At 43.5% G+C, this 17500-nt stretch overlaps 2 protein-coding genes across 2 annotated transcripts in view; one reads left to right on the forward strand and one right to left on the reverse strand.

Moving 5' to 3' along the window:
- mettl24 (methyltransferase like 24) overlaps positions 1–7019 on the forward strand; it is a 38408-nt gene extending 31389 nt beyond the window's left edge. The window contains exon 5 of the mRNA XM_076271844.1: positions 4656–7019. Coding sequence (XP_076127959.1) covers positions 4656–4976 — 321 coding nt within the window. The 3' untranslated portion in view covers positions 4977–7019. The remainder of the gene's footprint in view (positions 1–4655) is intronic.
- Positions 7020–9278: 2259 nt separating this feature from the next.
- The window catches only part of cdc40 (cell division cycle 40 homolog (S. cerevisiae)), a 19358-nt gene continuing 11136 nt past the window's right edge, over positions 9279–17500 (reverse strand). The window contains exons 13-15 of the mRNA XM_076272666.1: positions 15392–15468; positions 14700–14844; positions 9279–10397 (exon numbers count right to left, since the gene is read on the reverse strand). Of these exons, the coding sequence (XP_076128781.1) occupies positions 10220–10397; positions 14700–14844; positions 15392–15468 (400 nt within the window). The 3' untranslated portion in view covers positions 9279–10219. The remainder of the gene's footprint in view (positions 10398–14699; positions 14845–15391; positions 15469–17500) is intronic.

Below are 17500 nucleotides of genomic sequence, written 5' to 3' on the forward strand. Positions count from 1 at the left end.
CCATCGTTGTAAATAAAGTTTTTTTCTATGTACACAGGCAGTTGTGAACTCTTATGCAATTTATTGCATGATGTGTACGTAAACAAGCCTGAATGTAGACAAAGCGTACATTTAGGCTAAAGAAAGTCACGTTGGCTATTGTGCATATTACTTGAAGTAGTCACGTAAATGTGAATACTTGAAGTTGAAATACATATTTGACTAGTTTGCAGGAGCACACAAAAGGCATCTGAATATCTTATTATCATTTAGGCTGCCATTCAAGGAAATGCAAATGGCCTATAAGAACCTCTATGCCAGGCACAGAATTGATGGGTTAGTTAGCAGGTGCATAGCCACACGCATGGCAATGGCTGGTGCCTTTTGTAGGATACACACCTGCTAACTACAGCTCATCAAATGTGTGCCTGGCATGGAGGTTCATATAGGTTATTTGTATTTCAGCCTCCTGCAAACTAGTCAAATATGTATGTGCATGTGCATGTGCATTTAAGTAGCCTATTTGAAGCAAGGTCCAGATGGCCAGCGTGACAAGTTAAAGGCGCTCTACAGTAAGCAATGTTACGCAGTTTCTAAGCTAAAACATGTTTTGTCACATACAGCAAACACCACCTCACCATCGGCTAGCTGCCTATGTCCTGAATATACTGTGAAAAAACACAGTCTCTGTGGACAGCCCAGGCTCCCAAAACGACAATAAAAACAACCTGATCCAGTCTGTACCATAAAAACCAAACGCTGTTGCACGGGAGGGAGGGGGAGGAAGTAGTGAGCTAACTTTCTGTTTTGTTTGAACGTCAACAGAAGTGACGTTACCCGACATCACTTAGAGCACCTTTAAGCATTTTCTTTGTTTCATTTTATTTGACTAGGCTTATTCATTGTCAACCCGACGTCCTGTGACAAGCCTTCAGGCAATGAATATTTTCTGTTTTATTTGACAAGGCCTTATTCATTCTCAACACAATGTCTTGTAAATCGTAAAGGCGGATCAGATATAGGGCCCAACATCTTGATATGCACAGAACAGGCGGACCTGCACCGTGTTGTGTGTGTGTGAGAGAGAGAGAAAGAGTAAGTGTGTGTGTGTGCGTGTCTGTGTGTGTGTGTGTGTGTGTCTGAAAGCAGCTAGAGACAGATGTGTGAGTGTGACTAAGAGAGTGGGGGAGGGGGAGAAAGTTCCTGTGTATGTACGTGCCATTTCTGGTGACTCTGCCATGCTGCAACACTGTATTTATATAGTTAGGAATGAGGATGAATGTGTGTGTGTGTGTGTGTGTGTGTAGGTAATACTTACTGGGTATGTATATGTTTCTAGCCATATCTATCCCTTTATCATAATGTGACACACATACACAGGGGCACACAGACACACACACACACACACACACACAAATACATGCACATTGTGTGACATGCTTCATACCCCCTCTCTCCCTCCCTCCCTCCCTCTCTCATCCTTTCTTTTTTCTCTGCAATCAGAACTGTAGCCATTGCAAATGAAATTCAGGACCTTGAACAGTAAAGCCAGTACCTCTGCAGCTGGAGCTGATTATCATGAAAATGTCTACACACACACACACACACACACACACAGTCAGACACACATACACACACACACACACACACACAGTCAGACACACATACACACACATACACACACACACACACACACACACACACACACACATATGGCCAATTCAATGATTTATGAGTGGAAGAAAATGTGCAATGAAAATGATTGAAGAGCGTAAATGTGTGTGTGGGTGTGTGTGTTTGTGTGGGTGTGTGTGTTTGGGTGTGTGTGTCAGTGTGTGTGGGTGTCACTGACTACTTGTGTGTGAGTGTTGACTGTTGAGATGAAATAAATATGACAGAGTGTGTGTTATTACCAACCCCACTCTCACTTGTGCCACATTGCTAGTGTGTGTGTGTCTGTGTGTGTGTGTGTGTGTGTGTGTGTGTGTGTGTGTGTGTGTGTGTGTGTGTGTGTGTGTGTGTGTGTGTGTGTGTGTGTGCGTCCATAATGGATCATTATTGAAGAACATTGTAATGTAATTTGAAGCAAACTAAACAACTGAAGTGGATAGCTGCAGTGATTTTGGCAATGATGACTAAACACTGATCATGTATCTTCACGCAAGGATTTTTACGAGAGAGGAAAGACGTTTAAGGACAACAAGGCATTAAATCTGTGTGTGTGTGTGTGTGTGTGTGTGTGTGTGTGTGTGTGTGTGTGTGGTTATTGAGATACCAGCCCAATCCCAAGGCCCCAGGGGTGAATTCACACACATGCACACACTCTCCCCATGCGCCTTGTTAGCACTAATTAACATACCCAAAACATCTTGTTCAATTTGATGGGACTGCAATTTGTCTTACTGCCCAGAGAGAGAAGAGCCAGAGAAAATGTGTGTGTGGATGTGTGTGTGCGTGTGTGTTTTAACACCTGCTGAGAGGGATAGAGTGAGAGAGAACACAAAAAAAACAAGTTAGCGAAAGTGAGGAGTGTCTTAACACCTGTCCGAAATGCCTCTAGGACATGTTGTCTGTGTGCCGGCAGTTAGTCCTTTGCCAAAATCAACCCCGTCATTTCATTGAGAGGAAAGTAAATAATGGAATTTCTGAGGTGATGAGTTGGTGCCAAAGATATTGGACCTTTGGAAAGGAACTTTTGAGAAGTGTTGTGAAGTCTTAAAGATTCCAGGTAATGATGTCATCATTACCTAATCAATGGCACACTCCCCCTTATATATTTCCCTAATATTAACTGTGTGTGTGTGTGTGTGTGTGTGTGTATACATGCAGATATATGTGTGTGTCTGTGTGTACTTAATGCCAGTTCTTAAGCATGTGTAATGGTCACTTAGAGGCCAGCTATGGGGACAAACATTAATGCATGTAGAACTCATAGTAACTTCAGGCCAGAGAACTGAGGAACAAGAGAGAGGGAGGAGAGAAAAGAAAGAGAAAGAAAGAAAGAAAGAGAGAAAGAAAGAAAGAAAGGATGAAAGAGAGAAAGGATGATGTAAAGTTACAGTAAATTGTTTCCTGCGGGAACCCAGAAAAATGTTCTTGAAAGAACAAGGTGACACTTTGTGTCCTCTCCTCTCTATCACTGGTTCCCTCTCTTTCTGTTTCTTCCTCTCCCTCTCCCTTTCTCTCTCTCCCCCTCTCTTTCTTCCTCTTCATTTCCCAAAAGGAGTGTAATTTAGGCCATCCTTCACAACACCCAACTCACCCCTCTCTCTCTCTCTCTCTCTTTTTTTCTCTCCCCCCTCTCTCTCTCTCTCTTTTTCTCTTTTTCTCTCCCCCCTCTCTCTCTCTCTCTCTCTCTCTCTCTCTTTTTCTCTCCCCCCTCTCTCTCTTCCCTCTCTCCATCTCTCTTTTCATCTCACTTTCTTCTAGCTCCCTGTGTCCCTGGAGAAGAAACTTTGCAATGCTAATTCTTCACAGCTGGACAGCATTTCTCTATCACTCCATCCTACTCTCCCTCTTTCTATCTTTCTTTTTCTCACTCTATCTCTTCCTTTCGTTCTTGGGGAGAGGGGTGTGAAGACGCCATATGGAAACAGACGCACAGACAAGTTTGTGTGAGAAATGCATAACTTCCATCTGTGAGCCTGTGAAAGTGTATGTGTGTGTGTGTGTGTGTGTGTGTGTGTAAGTAAGCTCGAGAAAGAGAAAGCGAGAGAGTGCATGCATGAAAGAACATTTGTGTGTGTGGATGTGTGTGTGTGTGTGTGTGTGGATGTGTGTGTGTGTGTGTGTGTGTATGTGTGTTGTGTTCTCACATGTATCCCTCTGTGTATTAGCATTGGATTGTGTGACTGCTTCTTGTTCTTCATCTGTTTTAACACCCTGGTTTCTTGTCCCAACCAGTGAAAAATCCCACACACCCACAAAGCTCTCTGAGAGAATACACTAGTAGACACTAACAACAGCTCTAGTAGACACAAACAACAGCTCTATTAGACACTAACAACAGCTCTATTAGACACTAACAACAGCTCTATTAGACACTAACAACAGCTGTATTAGACACAAACAACAACTCTAGTAGACACAAACAACAGCTCTAATAGAGCTGACACAAACAACAGCTCTATTAGACACAAACAACAGCTCTATTAGACACTAACAACTCTATTAGACACAAACAACAGCTCTATTAGACACTAACAGCAGCTCTATTAGACACAAACAACAGCTCTATTAGACACAAACAACAGCTCTATTAGACACAAACAACAACTCTATTAGACACAAACAACAGCTCTATTAGACACAAACAACAGCTCTATTAGACACAAACAACAGCTCTTATTAGTTTGTTAGCAGAGAGCAGATGACTGCGCAGTGTGTGCTAAGAATGAAAGAAGGGCTTTTGTCACCTGCAGCTATACCTGGAGAAATAAACTGTATTTGCACGTTTGCTCTTTTTATCTGTTTCATCACTCAATTGATCAATCAATCAAACAATCAATCAATAAATCAACCACTCAGCCACCCATCAATTTGTGAATGATTTTCATTTTGACCCCTGACTTCTGAAACACTTAGTTTTTTATTAATGTTTTATATTAAATATTTATTATTATTATTTAATATCATTTATATTATAATTTTATTAAGCTCTTGCTGCTCCTTCTCAGGTGGATGTTCTGAAAGTCGACATGGAGAGCGCAGAGTGGAAGATTCTAGAGAACCTGGTTCTGGAGGGAGTACTGAGTTCCGTGGGCCAGCTGCTTCTGGAGGTCCACCTGCACTGGGCCGGGTTCGAAGTGGGCGGGGAGGACTCTGACGTGGTCCGCTATTGGTTCAGTCTGCTGAAGGAGGTGGAGCTTGCTCACTTCAGCCTGTTCCACAGCTGGTCCGACCCCAACAAGCCCCGCCTCTTTTTGCACCGGAACCTATGGAACACCAGCAGCGCGTTTCGGCTGGGCTGGGTTAACACTCGATGGAAGCCACGCTGACCAATCAGACGGATGGTCTGTAGACTATATCCAATAGGAGCAGAGAAGGAAGAGAATGTGAGTTTCCGAACACCAAAAGACCCAGAAGTAACCACTACTTCCAGGAACAATGTGTGACCAGTCAGTGAACTCACATGGACACTAGATAAGTCCATCCTAGAATGGACGAGCTGTGTGCAAAATTAACATTTTGTTGGAGAGTCTGTGAACATTTATTAAAATGTCTGGTCTTAACAGGGTGAAAACGTCTCAGAGAAAACTGTTCTCAAGGAAAAACGGTAAAAACCACTTGCATATCTAACCTTACCAACACTAAGCTGTCAGACTCAAACACAAACATACACACATAATGCTCTCCTGATGTAGGAAAGTGCAACACACACATACACACAAAATACTCTCCTGCTGTAGGAAAGTGCTATCTGTTGGATGGACTGCATCTAAACCCGTAAGAGAGAGCTAATCTCTTATTTGTGGGCTTGGCTCATCATGTTTGGGAATTAGGCTAATACTGGCCGCAGGCTGGAAACGTGACAGGCTCTCCATCTGATTTCTGTATTTATGTCTAATGTCCTGTCCCTGGCGGAGCACTGCACACTTAAGCCCTGTAGGATCCTTAAAAATGCTGAGTCATGTTTCACCCACCTGATACCTGACACTCACTGGCCCACTTATGGGTGAGGAGATACATGACTGGACAAGGTACATTAACACTCAACCCCCTCTCCCTCTGTCCTTCCTACACACACACGTTCACTCACACACACACATACACACGTTCACTCACACACACACAGGTCAGTAAGTGTAATCAACACTGGCAGTACACACCAATGGTGAAGACAGATATGGCAGGACACAACTCATTTATTCCCACTAACACAAAAAGTAGTACACACTAGTACACACACACACACAAAATTTCAAATTGTGGAGAGACGAACGACGGAAATTTGGCTTAGTCCCCCCTGTATATAAGAACATAATCTGTTTTGCTGTAGAAGTGAAAATCAGTGAAAATGATGAAAAAACTGGGCAGGAGGGAGAAATGGTGACACACTTACAGCAGCATGTGATGCAGGGGGAATTTTCCAGAAAGCTCATATCACTGGACAGGCTGCAGCAGGATCTGACCCCGGCCTGGCAGCTTCGTGTGAGATCTGGACCAGATCACATCCAGACTGTTTCCATTCAACTTTTTAATGCAATTTTGTTTTGAAAATAGAAAATCGTTAGAAGAAATGCGTTCCATTGTGAGCTGTTCACAACTCATCCTGTGATAGAGTATCCATTTTTAATTCACAATGACACAGCAGATGCAAACACACATGCCACAAAACAATAAAACGGGTCATGTTGAATACATTACATAGTGCTATACCAGACCTTCAGGGCCCACATCGACAATGTCAGAGACTTCACTCTCTCTATGGTAAGTCAGAGTAGCACCAAAATTGTGGTGCTCGGACCATTGACATGGCTCCATAGCAACCATGTCATTTTCTTTAGCCACATTTTCATTAATGATCTTAAAATGTTGGATGTTGAGTTGTCTGTGCCGGGTCTGTGTAGGTAGGGGGTCAATGGGTCAGCAGTGTCCTGTGAGTTAGTCTGGTGTGAAGGAGAGGAAGGAACCAAACAACTTTTGTATGAACTGTGAATGCATGTTAAAAATAGCAAACTGCTAACTGGCAAATAAAGTTATAATGTACAGATCAATACACACGGATCAAGTCTGGTCGATTGGAATTGCTTAGCTTCTAACACACTCTAATGTGTGCTCACACAGCTCACAAGCTTTCACAGCCTCTTGCACTGACATCTGAGTAATGTTTCAAGTGTGACATCTTGTCAAGCACATTTATGACAACATGGCAGAGAGGGCCTCAAGCTGTCCCAAGATGTAGGGTTGAAAAACGCAGTAAAACCAAACCAGTCTGAGCCTCACTTTCAGTGCTTCATGGGAATAACCCAGAGAGGATGTGGTTGAGCATAATCATTTGAGCCTATGTGTTAGTAGTTTGAGCAAGTGTGTGTGTATTTGATATAATAGGGAGGAGAAAAAGAAAGAGCAAATCTCTCCCACAGACAGACTGTGAATGACAGTAAAATGTCAAATCCATTTTAGCCAGAACTTTGGCCTTTCCACTTACACACGCACACACACACACACACACACACAGAGCTCTTCCCCTTTATAATCCTGGTGCGTCACCATCTCGCAGATGTGTTCTGCAACACTCTTAAACACGACACACACACACAATCTGGAGAATAAAAATACCCTTCTAAGAGGAAGTAAACAAACTCTGTGTGTGTGTCAGAGAGAGAGAGAGAGAGAGAAAAGAGAGAAAAAGGGAGAGAGATGAGTCCATCTTAAAGTGAGATTGATTGAGGTTGACTTTTCTGTTGGGGAAGCAGGAGCTGGAAACAATCCATCTGATTTCAGTTTTCAGACCATCAAATGGACTAATGTTGGTCTATTATTAAAGCGAATCAGCCAAACATCTGTGGCCACAGAGAAACGAGTGTGAAGTGTACATTTTCACCGGGGGAAAATATTCTGTCATAAATCCAGAGTTACACACTCATTGCAAGTCTAGAAGATGTCCAATTTTTAAACAGGTCTGACAGTGTCTTCTGACACGTTTCAAGGGCTGTTCCCCCCGTCTGGTTCATGTTGAAGTACTGTCAACTGGCTGGCTACTGTGTGCTTCTGCTTGCTCTACACACTCCACACGCCTGCTTCATTTTCAAGTGGAGTGCTTTTGGGGATTTCTGTCAAAATGAAAATGTTTTGGTTTACATGGCACTAAATATTGGCAGAACAAAAACATGTCAATATTTGGGAAGTATTTGGTTAATAAGGGCTTAACAGAGACAATACCTTTTCAGGTATTTCAAATCCATCACCATTTCCAGGTAAAATGACAGAAACCTTCTCAAACTCTGAGGTATTCACACATTCCCCCAACAATCATTCATTTGCTTATTTTATTCAGTTGGGCAATGTCAATGTGACCAATCACTTTGCACACTATGCGCATGTTGGTATTAATCCAAACACTATGGAATCGAGGAATCTATTTCACACTTCAAAAAAACAATTGATCTGGTCTATTTTATATTGACTGATTGATATTGATAGTCATTCATGTCACGGTACATTTAGAGTGGGATATTAATCTGCCAAGCACCACGAGCTATGTCAAGCATGACAGTTAATACTGTGATACCCTAAAGATGAGCAAGGAATGTATATTTGAATTAGGAGACTGAAGTGAGAATTACACCAGCAGCACCATGGAGCATTTGGCTGATAATCAGATTGGACATGCGTCAACAGGACAATGGCATCTCAACAGCTCTTGGCCAGATTACACTTAACTATCAAATCAGCTCTGGATCCAGCCAAGACGAAGCAGTCAGTATACAGATTCAGACATGCAAGCAAGCACACACACCCACACAGATCACTCAATAATTAGAAATAGTCTGGAACACCTTGGCCTTGAGAATAAATGTACAGAACATTGCCATCTGTTAATGGAACAACGATAACAGACAGCAAAGAAATGTTTTTAGGGAAACAGATTTCAAATAGAAGCAAGTAATAGAGCTGTGTGCATTCTGAAATAGCTCGTTTCTGTTGATAAGAGTGCTTTCCACGGATACCCTGATCCAGAGCTGAACCATCTGGCCAAGTCTCCTCACAATAAAAAAAAGGCTCAAGAAGAACTCTCATAGCACTTCCAAGAACAGCATCCAAATATAGGCTCTTCTGTAAAAAATAATCCAGAGCCGTCTCCTACTTTCAATGAGCAACCTACAATATGGGCTGACTGAAAGCACTTAGACAAGTGCTCTCTTGTATAAAGCCATGCTGGAGACTTCAAAGCCATGCTGGAGACACTGTGATGCGTCTTCATAAAACTCTGAAAACTAAATAATCCAGACCGCTACAGTTATTCTGCTTCTCAAACACAGACCAAGTTCAAACAAGCGCAGAGCACACATATCTCAGTGGAATATACTGTTAAGACTAACTGTGAATTGACCTCTTATCTGTGTGTGTGTGTGTGTGTGCTGACGAGGCTGACCTTTGGGTGTCTGTCTCTCACACACGAAAGGAGAACACGTATTTGTGGTCTGGCCATGCCCATGATGTAAACCTGAGGTAGGAGACGTAAACATTGTCTCCATGCTGCCATGGATTCTCTCCACACAAAGGACAATGTGGTGTTTACGTGTGGTGTTGCGCAGGACCTCGGGGAAGGTGTGTCAAATCTTCCATGCAATGCAAGTAAGTCTTCACCAGACGTTCCCATTTTCACTGTGAAACATCTTCATTATGATTTATTAAGGTGGTCTTTCCCTTTTTAAATGCACAAATGTCATCATTTTATTCTCTTTTATAAGGATGGGGTAATGGCGACAGATGTGTTTGTGTGTGTGTGTTTGTGTGACAGTAACACCAAAAGCTGCTTATTAAGGTAAATGTACAAAATGTTTTATTGGCATAAGCAGAGTCCAGTCTGGTTGTGTGTGTGTGTGTGTGTGTGTGTGTGTGTGTGTGTGTCATCTGAGGACAGGAGAGACTGTGAATTTAGACCGTGATCAGCTGCTGTTTGAAGAGAAAATAAAACAGATAAAAAATAAAACAAAAACATCCAAACAAGACAAAACCCTAAAAATAGTTTTTTCCCCTCCTCCAACTCCTCCCCTCCGCACACGCGTTTGTGTGTGTGTGTGTGTGTGTTTGTGGCCGAGGGAGAGGAAGAGACGAGGGGGTAAAATTAACTACAGACTACAGAACTGGATGCCAGCCCTGTAAACCCCTCTGACTTTAGGACGAGAGAACAGGAGGAACCACAGGACCGAGAGAACATGAGGAACCACAGGACCGAGAGAACAGGAGAATGGAAGAGAGGAACCAGGAGCAGTAAATGAGAGGAGTGAGCCAAAACAGGGACAGAGTAAAGGCCAGTAAGGTGGGCTGAGCGGAGGAGGATAAATAAAAACCAGGCTCCTGGCTAGGGGGCGCCTGACCAATAAAACAAAACAGAAAGTCTCCTTATGCAAATCAATCTCTGTTTCTCATCATAGTCCTCAGCAGTCTTTTCTTTCACTTTCTCTGCTCTTCTCCTTATCCCCCTTTCTCTCTTCATCCATCTGTAGCTTTCTTTCTTTCTTTCTTTCTTTCTCTCTCTCGTTCCCACCATCCTCGTCGTCTCCCTCCTCGTCTAGTCCCAGAGTTTGATCTGTCCGTCCCAGCCGCAGGTGATGACCTTGGAGGTCTCGTGGGGGTGCCACAGGGCGCTGATGCACACCTTGTCGTGCGCTTTGATGCGGTGGTACAGCTTGGTGGTCTTCCAGTCCCAGATGTTCAGCTTCCCGTCCGCATCACCCGACACCACATAACTGCAGCACACGGAGAGAGGGGGGGAGAGAGAGAGAGGAGAGAGGGGAAAGAGAGAGAAATAGAAGGAGGGAGGGAGAGAGAGATAGAAGGAGGGAGAGAGGGAGAGATAGGAGGGAGGGACAGAGAGAGATAGAAGGAGGGAGAGAGGGAGAGATAGGAGGGAGGGACAGAGAGAGATAGAAGGAGGGAGAGAGGGAGAGATAGGAGGGAGGGACAGAGATATAGAGAGAGAGAGAGAGAGAGAGAGAGAGAGAGAGAGAGAGATAGAGATAGAGATAGAGATAGAGATAGAGATAGAGATAGAGATAGAGATAGAGATAGATAGATAGATAGATAGAGAGAGAGAAAGGTGGAAAGAATAGAGTAAAAAAAGAGAAAGAGGGAGACAAGATAGAGATTGAGAGGATAGTAGACGACAAAGGATGGAATGAGTTGGCAGAGGTAGAGAGGGAATTGAGAGAGAGAGATTGAAGGAGCGACAGAAGGTAGGATAATGGATAATGAGGAGCGACAGAAGGTAGGATAATGGATAATGAGGAGAGACAGAAGGTAGGATAATGGATAATGAGGAGAGACAGAAGGTAGGATAATGGATAATGAGGAGAGACAGAAGGTAGGATAATGGATAATGAGGAGAGACAGAAGGTAGGATAATGGATAATGAGGAGAGACAGAAGGTAGGATAATGGATAATGAGGAGAGACAGATTGAAAGAGAGAGAGGGGAAAGTAAAAGACAAAGAGAGTGAGTGAGTCAATTGGCAAGTTTAACAAAACCTGACAAGCATTTCAATCTTCCAGTTTAAGAGAAAGCAAACTAATAAAGCCTATAGAAGATGTGGGTTAAGAGAAAGCAAACTAATAAAGCCTATAGGGGATGTGGGTTAAGAGAAAGCAAACTAATAAAGCCTATAGGGGATGTGGGTTAAGAGAAAGCAAACTAATAAAGCCTATAGGGGATGTGGGTTAAGAGAAAGCAAACTAATAAAGCCTATAGGGGATGTGGGTTAAGAGAAAGCAAACTAATAAAGCCTATAGGGGATGTGGGTTAAACTAATAAAGCCTATAGAAGATGTGGGTTAAGAGAAAGCAAACTAATAAAGCCTATAGAAGATGTGGGTTAAGAGAAAGCAAACTAACTAGATGTACCGCAGAGCGGTACAAAATATGACCGCCGCCCAGTCCAGCACATTTTTTCCACAAAAAGAAATCACGCTGAAAGGCCTATATGATTCTAACTGTCTCACTAAATTGCATTATGCACACTCAATTCTCACTGGTATCTGCTAGACAACAAGTCCCAAAACATGATTAGTTCATAGATTTCACATGTAAAATTCATTTTATACAACCCCACCTCCATCTTGCCTGTTCATAATTCTGAGAAATTCTTGATTGTTTGTGATATGTTTATGTTATGTGTGTGTGTGTGTGTGAGTGTGTGTGTGTGTGCGTGCTTGTGTGTGTGCCTGCGTATGTGCCTGTGCATGGAAGCGTACATATGTCTACTGTGTGAGTATATGTCATACGTATAATTACTGTGAGTGTGTGTGTGTGCATGTGTATCTGTTTGTGCACATGTGTGCACATGAAATGGGTTAACATGACCCCTGGAGGCAAATATATACGGAAAAAAAATGGTCATCCTAGGCCCTACAGTTCTCAAGATATTCACAGAGAACTGTGTCTGGCCTAACCTCCTTTCGGGGGGTCCAGTCCAGCGGGGGGGCTACAGATCAAAACGAAAAATGACGGTTCCATGCTATCCATGTGGGGGTACATGCCCACCAAGTTTTGTGTACCCCGGTCTTTCAGTGTCCCGGGAATCCTTGTTGGTGTACGTCACTAAATGTACACATAAATTATTTTATTGTAAGGCCCCCCATGAACGAAAGTACACAAAACTTGGCATGCATTCGGAGGGTGTCATAATGATCCTACACTTTCAATTTCGTGCAGTTTTGATCATGTCAGCCAGAGATATTGTGATGAAAACACCTACATTTTTGCTTTTTAATTTTTAACTAGGTGGCGCTATACATGAAATAAGTGGTAATGGGATGGGTTGACATGGCCCCTTGAGATCAACATACAAAAAAAAGGTGGACCTCCTAGGCCCTACGGTTCTCGAGATATTCACAGAAAACTGTCTCCGGCCACCTACAGGCCAGTTGGTGTATAGTAACATAAATTAATTTATTGTGTGGCCCCCCATGAACGGAATTCCACGAAACTTGGCGTGCATTCAGAGGGTGTCATAATGATCCTACACTTCCAATTTCGTGCAGTTTTGACTATGTTAGGTCACAGATACCTGCGATTACAACACCTCATTTTTACTTTTTTGTGTTTAACTAGGTGGAGCTATACATGAAATGAGTGGTTATGGAATGGGTTGACATGGCCCCTTGAGATCAACTTACAAAAAAAAAAATGGTCCTCCTAAACCTTACGGTTCTCGAGATATTCACAGAAAACTGTGTCTGCCCTACCCTCCTTTCGGGGGGTGCAGTCCAGCGGGAGGGCTACAGATCAAAACGAAAAACGATGGTTCCATGCTATCCATATGGGGTTACATGCCCACCAAGTTTCGTCTACCCCGGTCTTTCAGTGTCCCGGGACTCATTGATGGAAATTTGGACATGCGAAAAAAAAAAAAAAAAAAAAAAAAAAAAAAAAAAAAATCTGACTAAACCTATATGACCGCCGCTTCGCTGCGCGGCGGTCATAACTAATAAAGCCTATAGGGGATGTGGGTTAAGAGAAAGCAAACTAATAAAGCCTATAGAAGATGTGGGTTAAGAGAAAGCAAACTAATAAAGCCTATAAAATATGTGGGTTAAGAGAAAGCAAACTAATAAAGCCTATAGGGGATGTGGGTTAAACTAATAAAGCCTATAGAAGATGTGGGTTAAACTAATAAAGCCTATAGGGGATGTGGGTTAAACTAATAAAGCCTATAGGGGATGTGGGTTAAACTAATAAAGCCTATAGGGGATGTGGGTTAAACTAATAAAGCCTATAGGGGATTTGGGTTAAACTCATAAATTCTATAGGGGATGTGGGTTAAACTCATAAATTCTATAGGGGATGTGGGTTCGTCCCTCATCATCTCATGGAACGCTCAGAACTTTATTAGTTCCCCACTCTGCTGGACGCCATGGCAACGAGCCCTGGCCCACGCGGTGAGAGTTGCACCCTCGGAACCCTGCTTTCCCAATTACAGCAATTAGTCCCTCAATTAAGACAGCGGAGACAATCAGAGCCCAGGGCTTTCAGCCCAGTCCATTAGCACTGTTTGATATTAGTCGCCAGGCCCCAGTCAAAACAAACCACATCCGCTGAGCACAGCTGGACACACAGGGAAATACCCACTTCAGTGGCACTGTGTGTGTGTGTGTGTGTGTGTGTGTGTGTGTGTGTGTGTGTGTGTGTGTGTGTGTGTGTGTCCAGTGCTTAAGGATAAGAACATATAAAGGTTATACTTCACATAAAAAGTAATTTGGGTGTGTGCAATCTACTTTTTATTTGGACATGGTTCAGGCTTTAAAACACAGACAATTTCTGAGCTTGAATTATCAGGCATTTTTGAAGATGTCATAGGCCTTATTGGACACTTATTATAGCTGTCTAATATTAGCGATAACGTTAGCGATAATAATAGCGTTAACGTTCACAACATTATAAGAAAACATGCTGCTACACTGCTATATGCTAATTTACTTGTTTTTTTACTCGTTTGGGATATTTAATTCTCAAAGTTTCAACTATCCCACCTATGACATCCCTATCTTTCCAGCTGACATTTTAGACGCACCTGCGCTTGCACACACTTTCACTTTAGAATGGCGTGAATGACTGAGGGATGAGAACCGTGAACACAAGTTTCAAATTAAAAGCGATAGTTTCTTTTTTTTCTGAGACGCATATTTTCCCCTTGGGATCTACAATATCATGGTCTCTACCGAAATTAATTGATGTTACTGTTTCCATTAATTCTACCAAAGGCCAAAAAAGGACCTGAATTAAATTAAAAAAAGACTTTGTAAACAAAATTCAATACTTTTAAGGCCTTAATTTGACAACATTAAATCTAAGACTTTTTCAAATCTTTTAAGAACCCACTGGTACCCTGAAATTACACAAGGCCCGTAAATCAGCATACTTTACATACAAACTCATACACACACACACACACACACACACTTATCCACAACGCACTGATACAGATGGGTCGTCAACTGGCTTTGTAAGTCATGAGAGACCACACATACACACACACACACACACACACACACGTACCTCATGTCGGGGGAGAAGTCCACTTGGCAGGCGTACCCTGCCACCATGTGTCCCTTGAAGATCTTCTTCTTGTTGAGCCGGAAGCGGTTCTGGGCGCCGAAAATCAGGATCTGGTTGTCCATGGACTGGCAGGCCAGCCACTTCCCTGCAGATACACACACACCCATGCACAGAGTTGCAAACACACACACACACACACACACACACACACAGATGTAGACAGCCACACATGCAGGGACGCGCACACACACACACACACACACACACACACACACACGCATGCACATAGAGATGTATACAGACACACACAGACACACAAAGAAATAAGAGAATTAGGACAAATGCGGACATGCAGTTTAAGTATGGGTGTGTATTCACGTCTGATTCAATGGGTTTCCCTCCACAGTAAATCTTAGTGTGTGTGTGTGTGTGTGTGTGTGTACATGTGTTCACCAGAGAAAGGGTGTGTGCAAGACTGGAGATTTGTTTTATGGGGCTTGCAAAACACACTTGAGAAAGTGTCTGAGACTCAGTGTGTGTGTGTGTGGATGTGAGAAAGAGTGTGGATGCACGTGTGCCAGGGGCCTGTGTGTGAGTAAGAGAAAGAGAGTGTAAGAGAGAGAGAAAGAAAGAGAGAGAGGACAAAGAGAATAAGAGAGAGCTGGTGTGTGTGTGTGTGGGTGTAAACTTACCATTGGGTGAGAGTGTGACAGCTGGCATAGAGTGCATGCTGGGCTCGGCGATGTACTTGAAGTCCACAGGAATGTCCCTGAAAAAGCGCGCACGCGCACACACACAAACACCCGCACAGTCAACAACTGCACAATAGAGGTCTGCGCGGGTCTGATTTTCCAGTCCCGCTCCCACCCGCTCCCGAATTAATGTGTCATTTTTAGTCCCGCTCCCGCCCGCATCTGTAACATGATGTCCCGCTCCCGCCCGCTAAGGCCCGCATGCAGGAGGGATAGCCTATTCAGTTTTTCTTTCTGTCTCACGAAAGGAGCACACACACCTGAGAAAGACTCCAGATGTCAGTTTCTTGGTTCTGAATGTAGGATAACAACTGAAGTAGGCCTAGTCTGGTGCCCTCTTCCTCTGTCATGCTTTCGATTTTTGAGTTTTGACAATGAGCATATTTAATTTTACACACATATTTAATTTGCGGGAGTGCAGTGAATCATCGGTTTGTCCCGCACCCGCGAACGCACCTCTCTCATCCCGCCCGCTCCCGCAAAGAGCATTCAAAAGCTGTCCCGCGCCGCACTCTTTTGCGTCGGGACCCGCGGGTCTACCGCAGGAGTGCAGACCTCTACTGTACAATACCATGCAAGGCCAAATCTGCATACATTACAGAGTAGAGTTTAGACCAGGCACAAAAATACTCCTTTCTAATTGGCTGGCTGGTGTCCATCATCCTTAGATACTGAAAGACCTTACAAAAGAGATCCAGCCAAAAATGGCATCCCATTTCCCACCACTGGTAACCGTGCCAACAACAGTAAACATTACTGGCGGCTGATGGACACTAACTTGTGGTGCATGACGACCAGGGATGACAAATTAAGAGAGTAATGTCTTCAGTAGACCACACAGAATATGGTAGCCACACTAGGGGCAGGAGAATAGCGGCTAAGGGATCCTGATATACATTAGCATTTGTGGTGCATCAAGGTGCCTGCACAACTGCTATCCAGACATCTCTCCCTATTAGTTCCTGAGCCATCCCTTAGTTTGTGTGTATGTGTGTGTATGCATAATGCATCTATGTGTGTGTATGCATATTATATCTGTGTATGTGTGTGTGTGTGTGTACGTGAGAGTGAATCCTCATTCCTTCTAAGATATTAGGTATAATGATGCTGTGGTCGTGTGATTTATACAGCCTAATGTCACGAGAGAAGGGGGGGGGGGGGGGAGAGATGGAGTTCATAAGAAATGGAGCTAATGGTTCACTGAGCCTTCCGTGTGTGTGTGTGTGCGCGCACATGCATTCAGCTGTTGTCTGCCTAATCCCTCTTCTCCATGGGAAAGGAGTTAATGTGCCCATACATACATTTTTTGCTCAATTCCCATTCCGTATACAGATACACACACACACACGCCAACATAGACACATAGACATACACACACACAGAAATATAGCTTGGTAAAGCAGGCGGATGCCATCTGTGGTAGAAGGGACAGTAAAGCCCTGAACTGGCACTCACTCAGAGAACCATCACACACACACACACACACACACACACACAGGCTTGTGTACATAAACACACGCGCGCACACACACACCCTAAGCCCAGCAGGTTTTCTGGGCCCACAAGGCTAGTGAGGTCTGTTGCAGTGTGGCCCACTGATGCTGCCAACCATCTTCAATTACCCAAACAGGACAAAGAGGAGGACCCGGCCTCACGAAAACACTCGGCCAATCAGCTTAGCAATCAGTACACCACACACACACACACATAATTACAAGAATCAAAAACATTGCATCATGGGTATTTTGTTTTCTGTTTTGTAATCCTTGGGCACTACACAGAAACACAAAACAAGCTAGCGCTCCGTCTGTATTTAACAAGTCAGGCTGAGGCCAGTGAACCACATCTGACCCAAACGATCCAGGCTACAGCTGACATACACACTCGGAACTCACCCAACATGCTTTTCACACACTTCATAGGCGGCCCACCACAATATCAACACTGACCACCACACAATGATTTTCCAGGTTGTACTACATCATAACCACGCTGCGCTAATTTGTTAAAAAACTGTTGCATTCAAGTTAATTCTGCAAACCTACCACC

The sequence above is a fragment of the Alosa pseudoharengus genome, unplaced genomic scaffold, assembly GCF_046254945.1.
Source record: "Alosa pseudoharengus isolate Yale_2024_CS ecotype anadromous, Long Island Sound unplaced genomic scaffold, YU_APseudo_1.1 YU_APseudo_1.1_scf_7, whole genome shotgun sequence".
NCBI classification, from domain to species: domain Eukaryota; kingdom Metazoa; phylum Chordata; class Actinopteri; order Clupeiformes; family Clupeidae; genus Alosa; species Alosa pseudoharengus.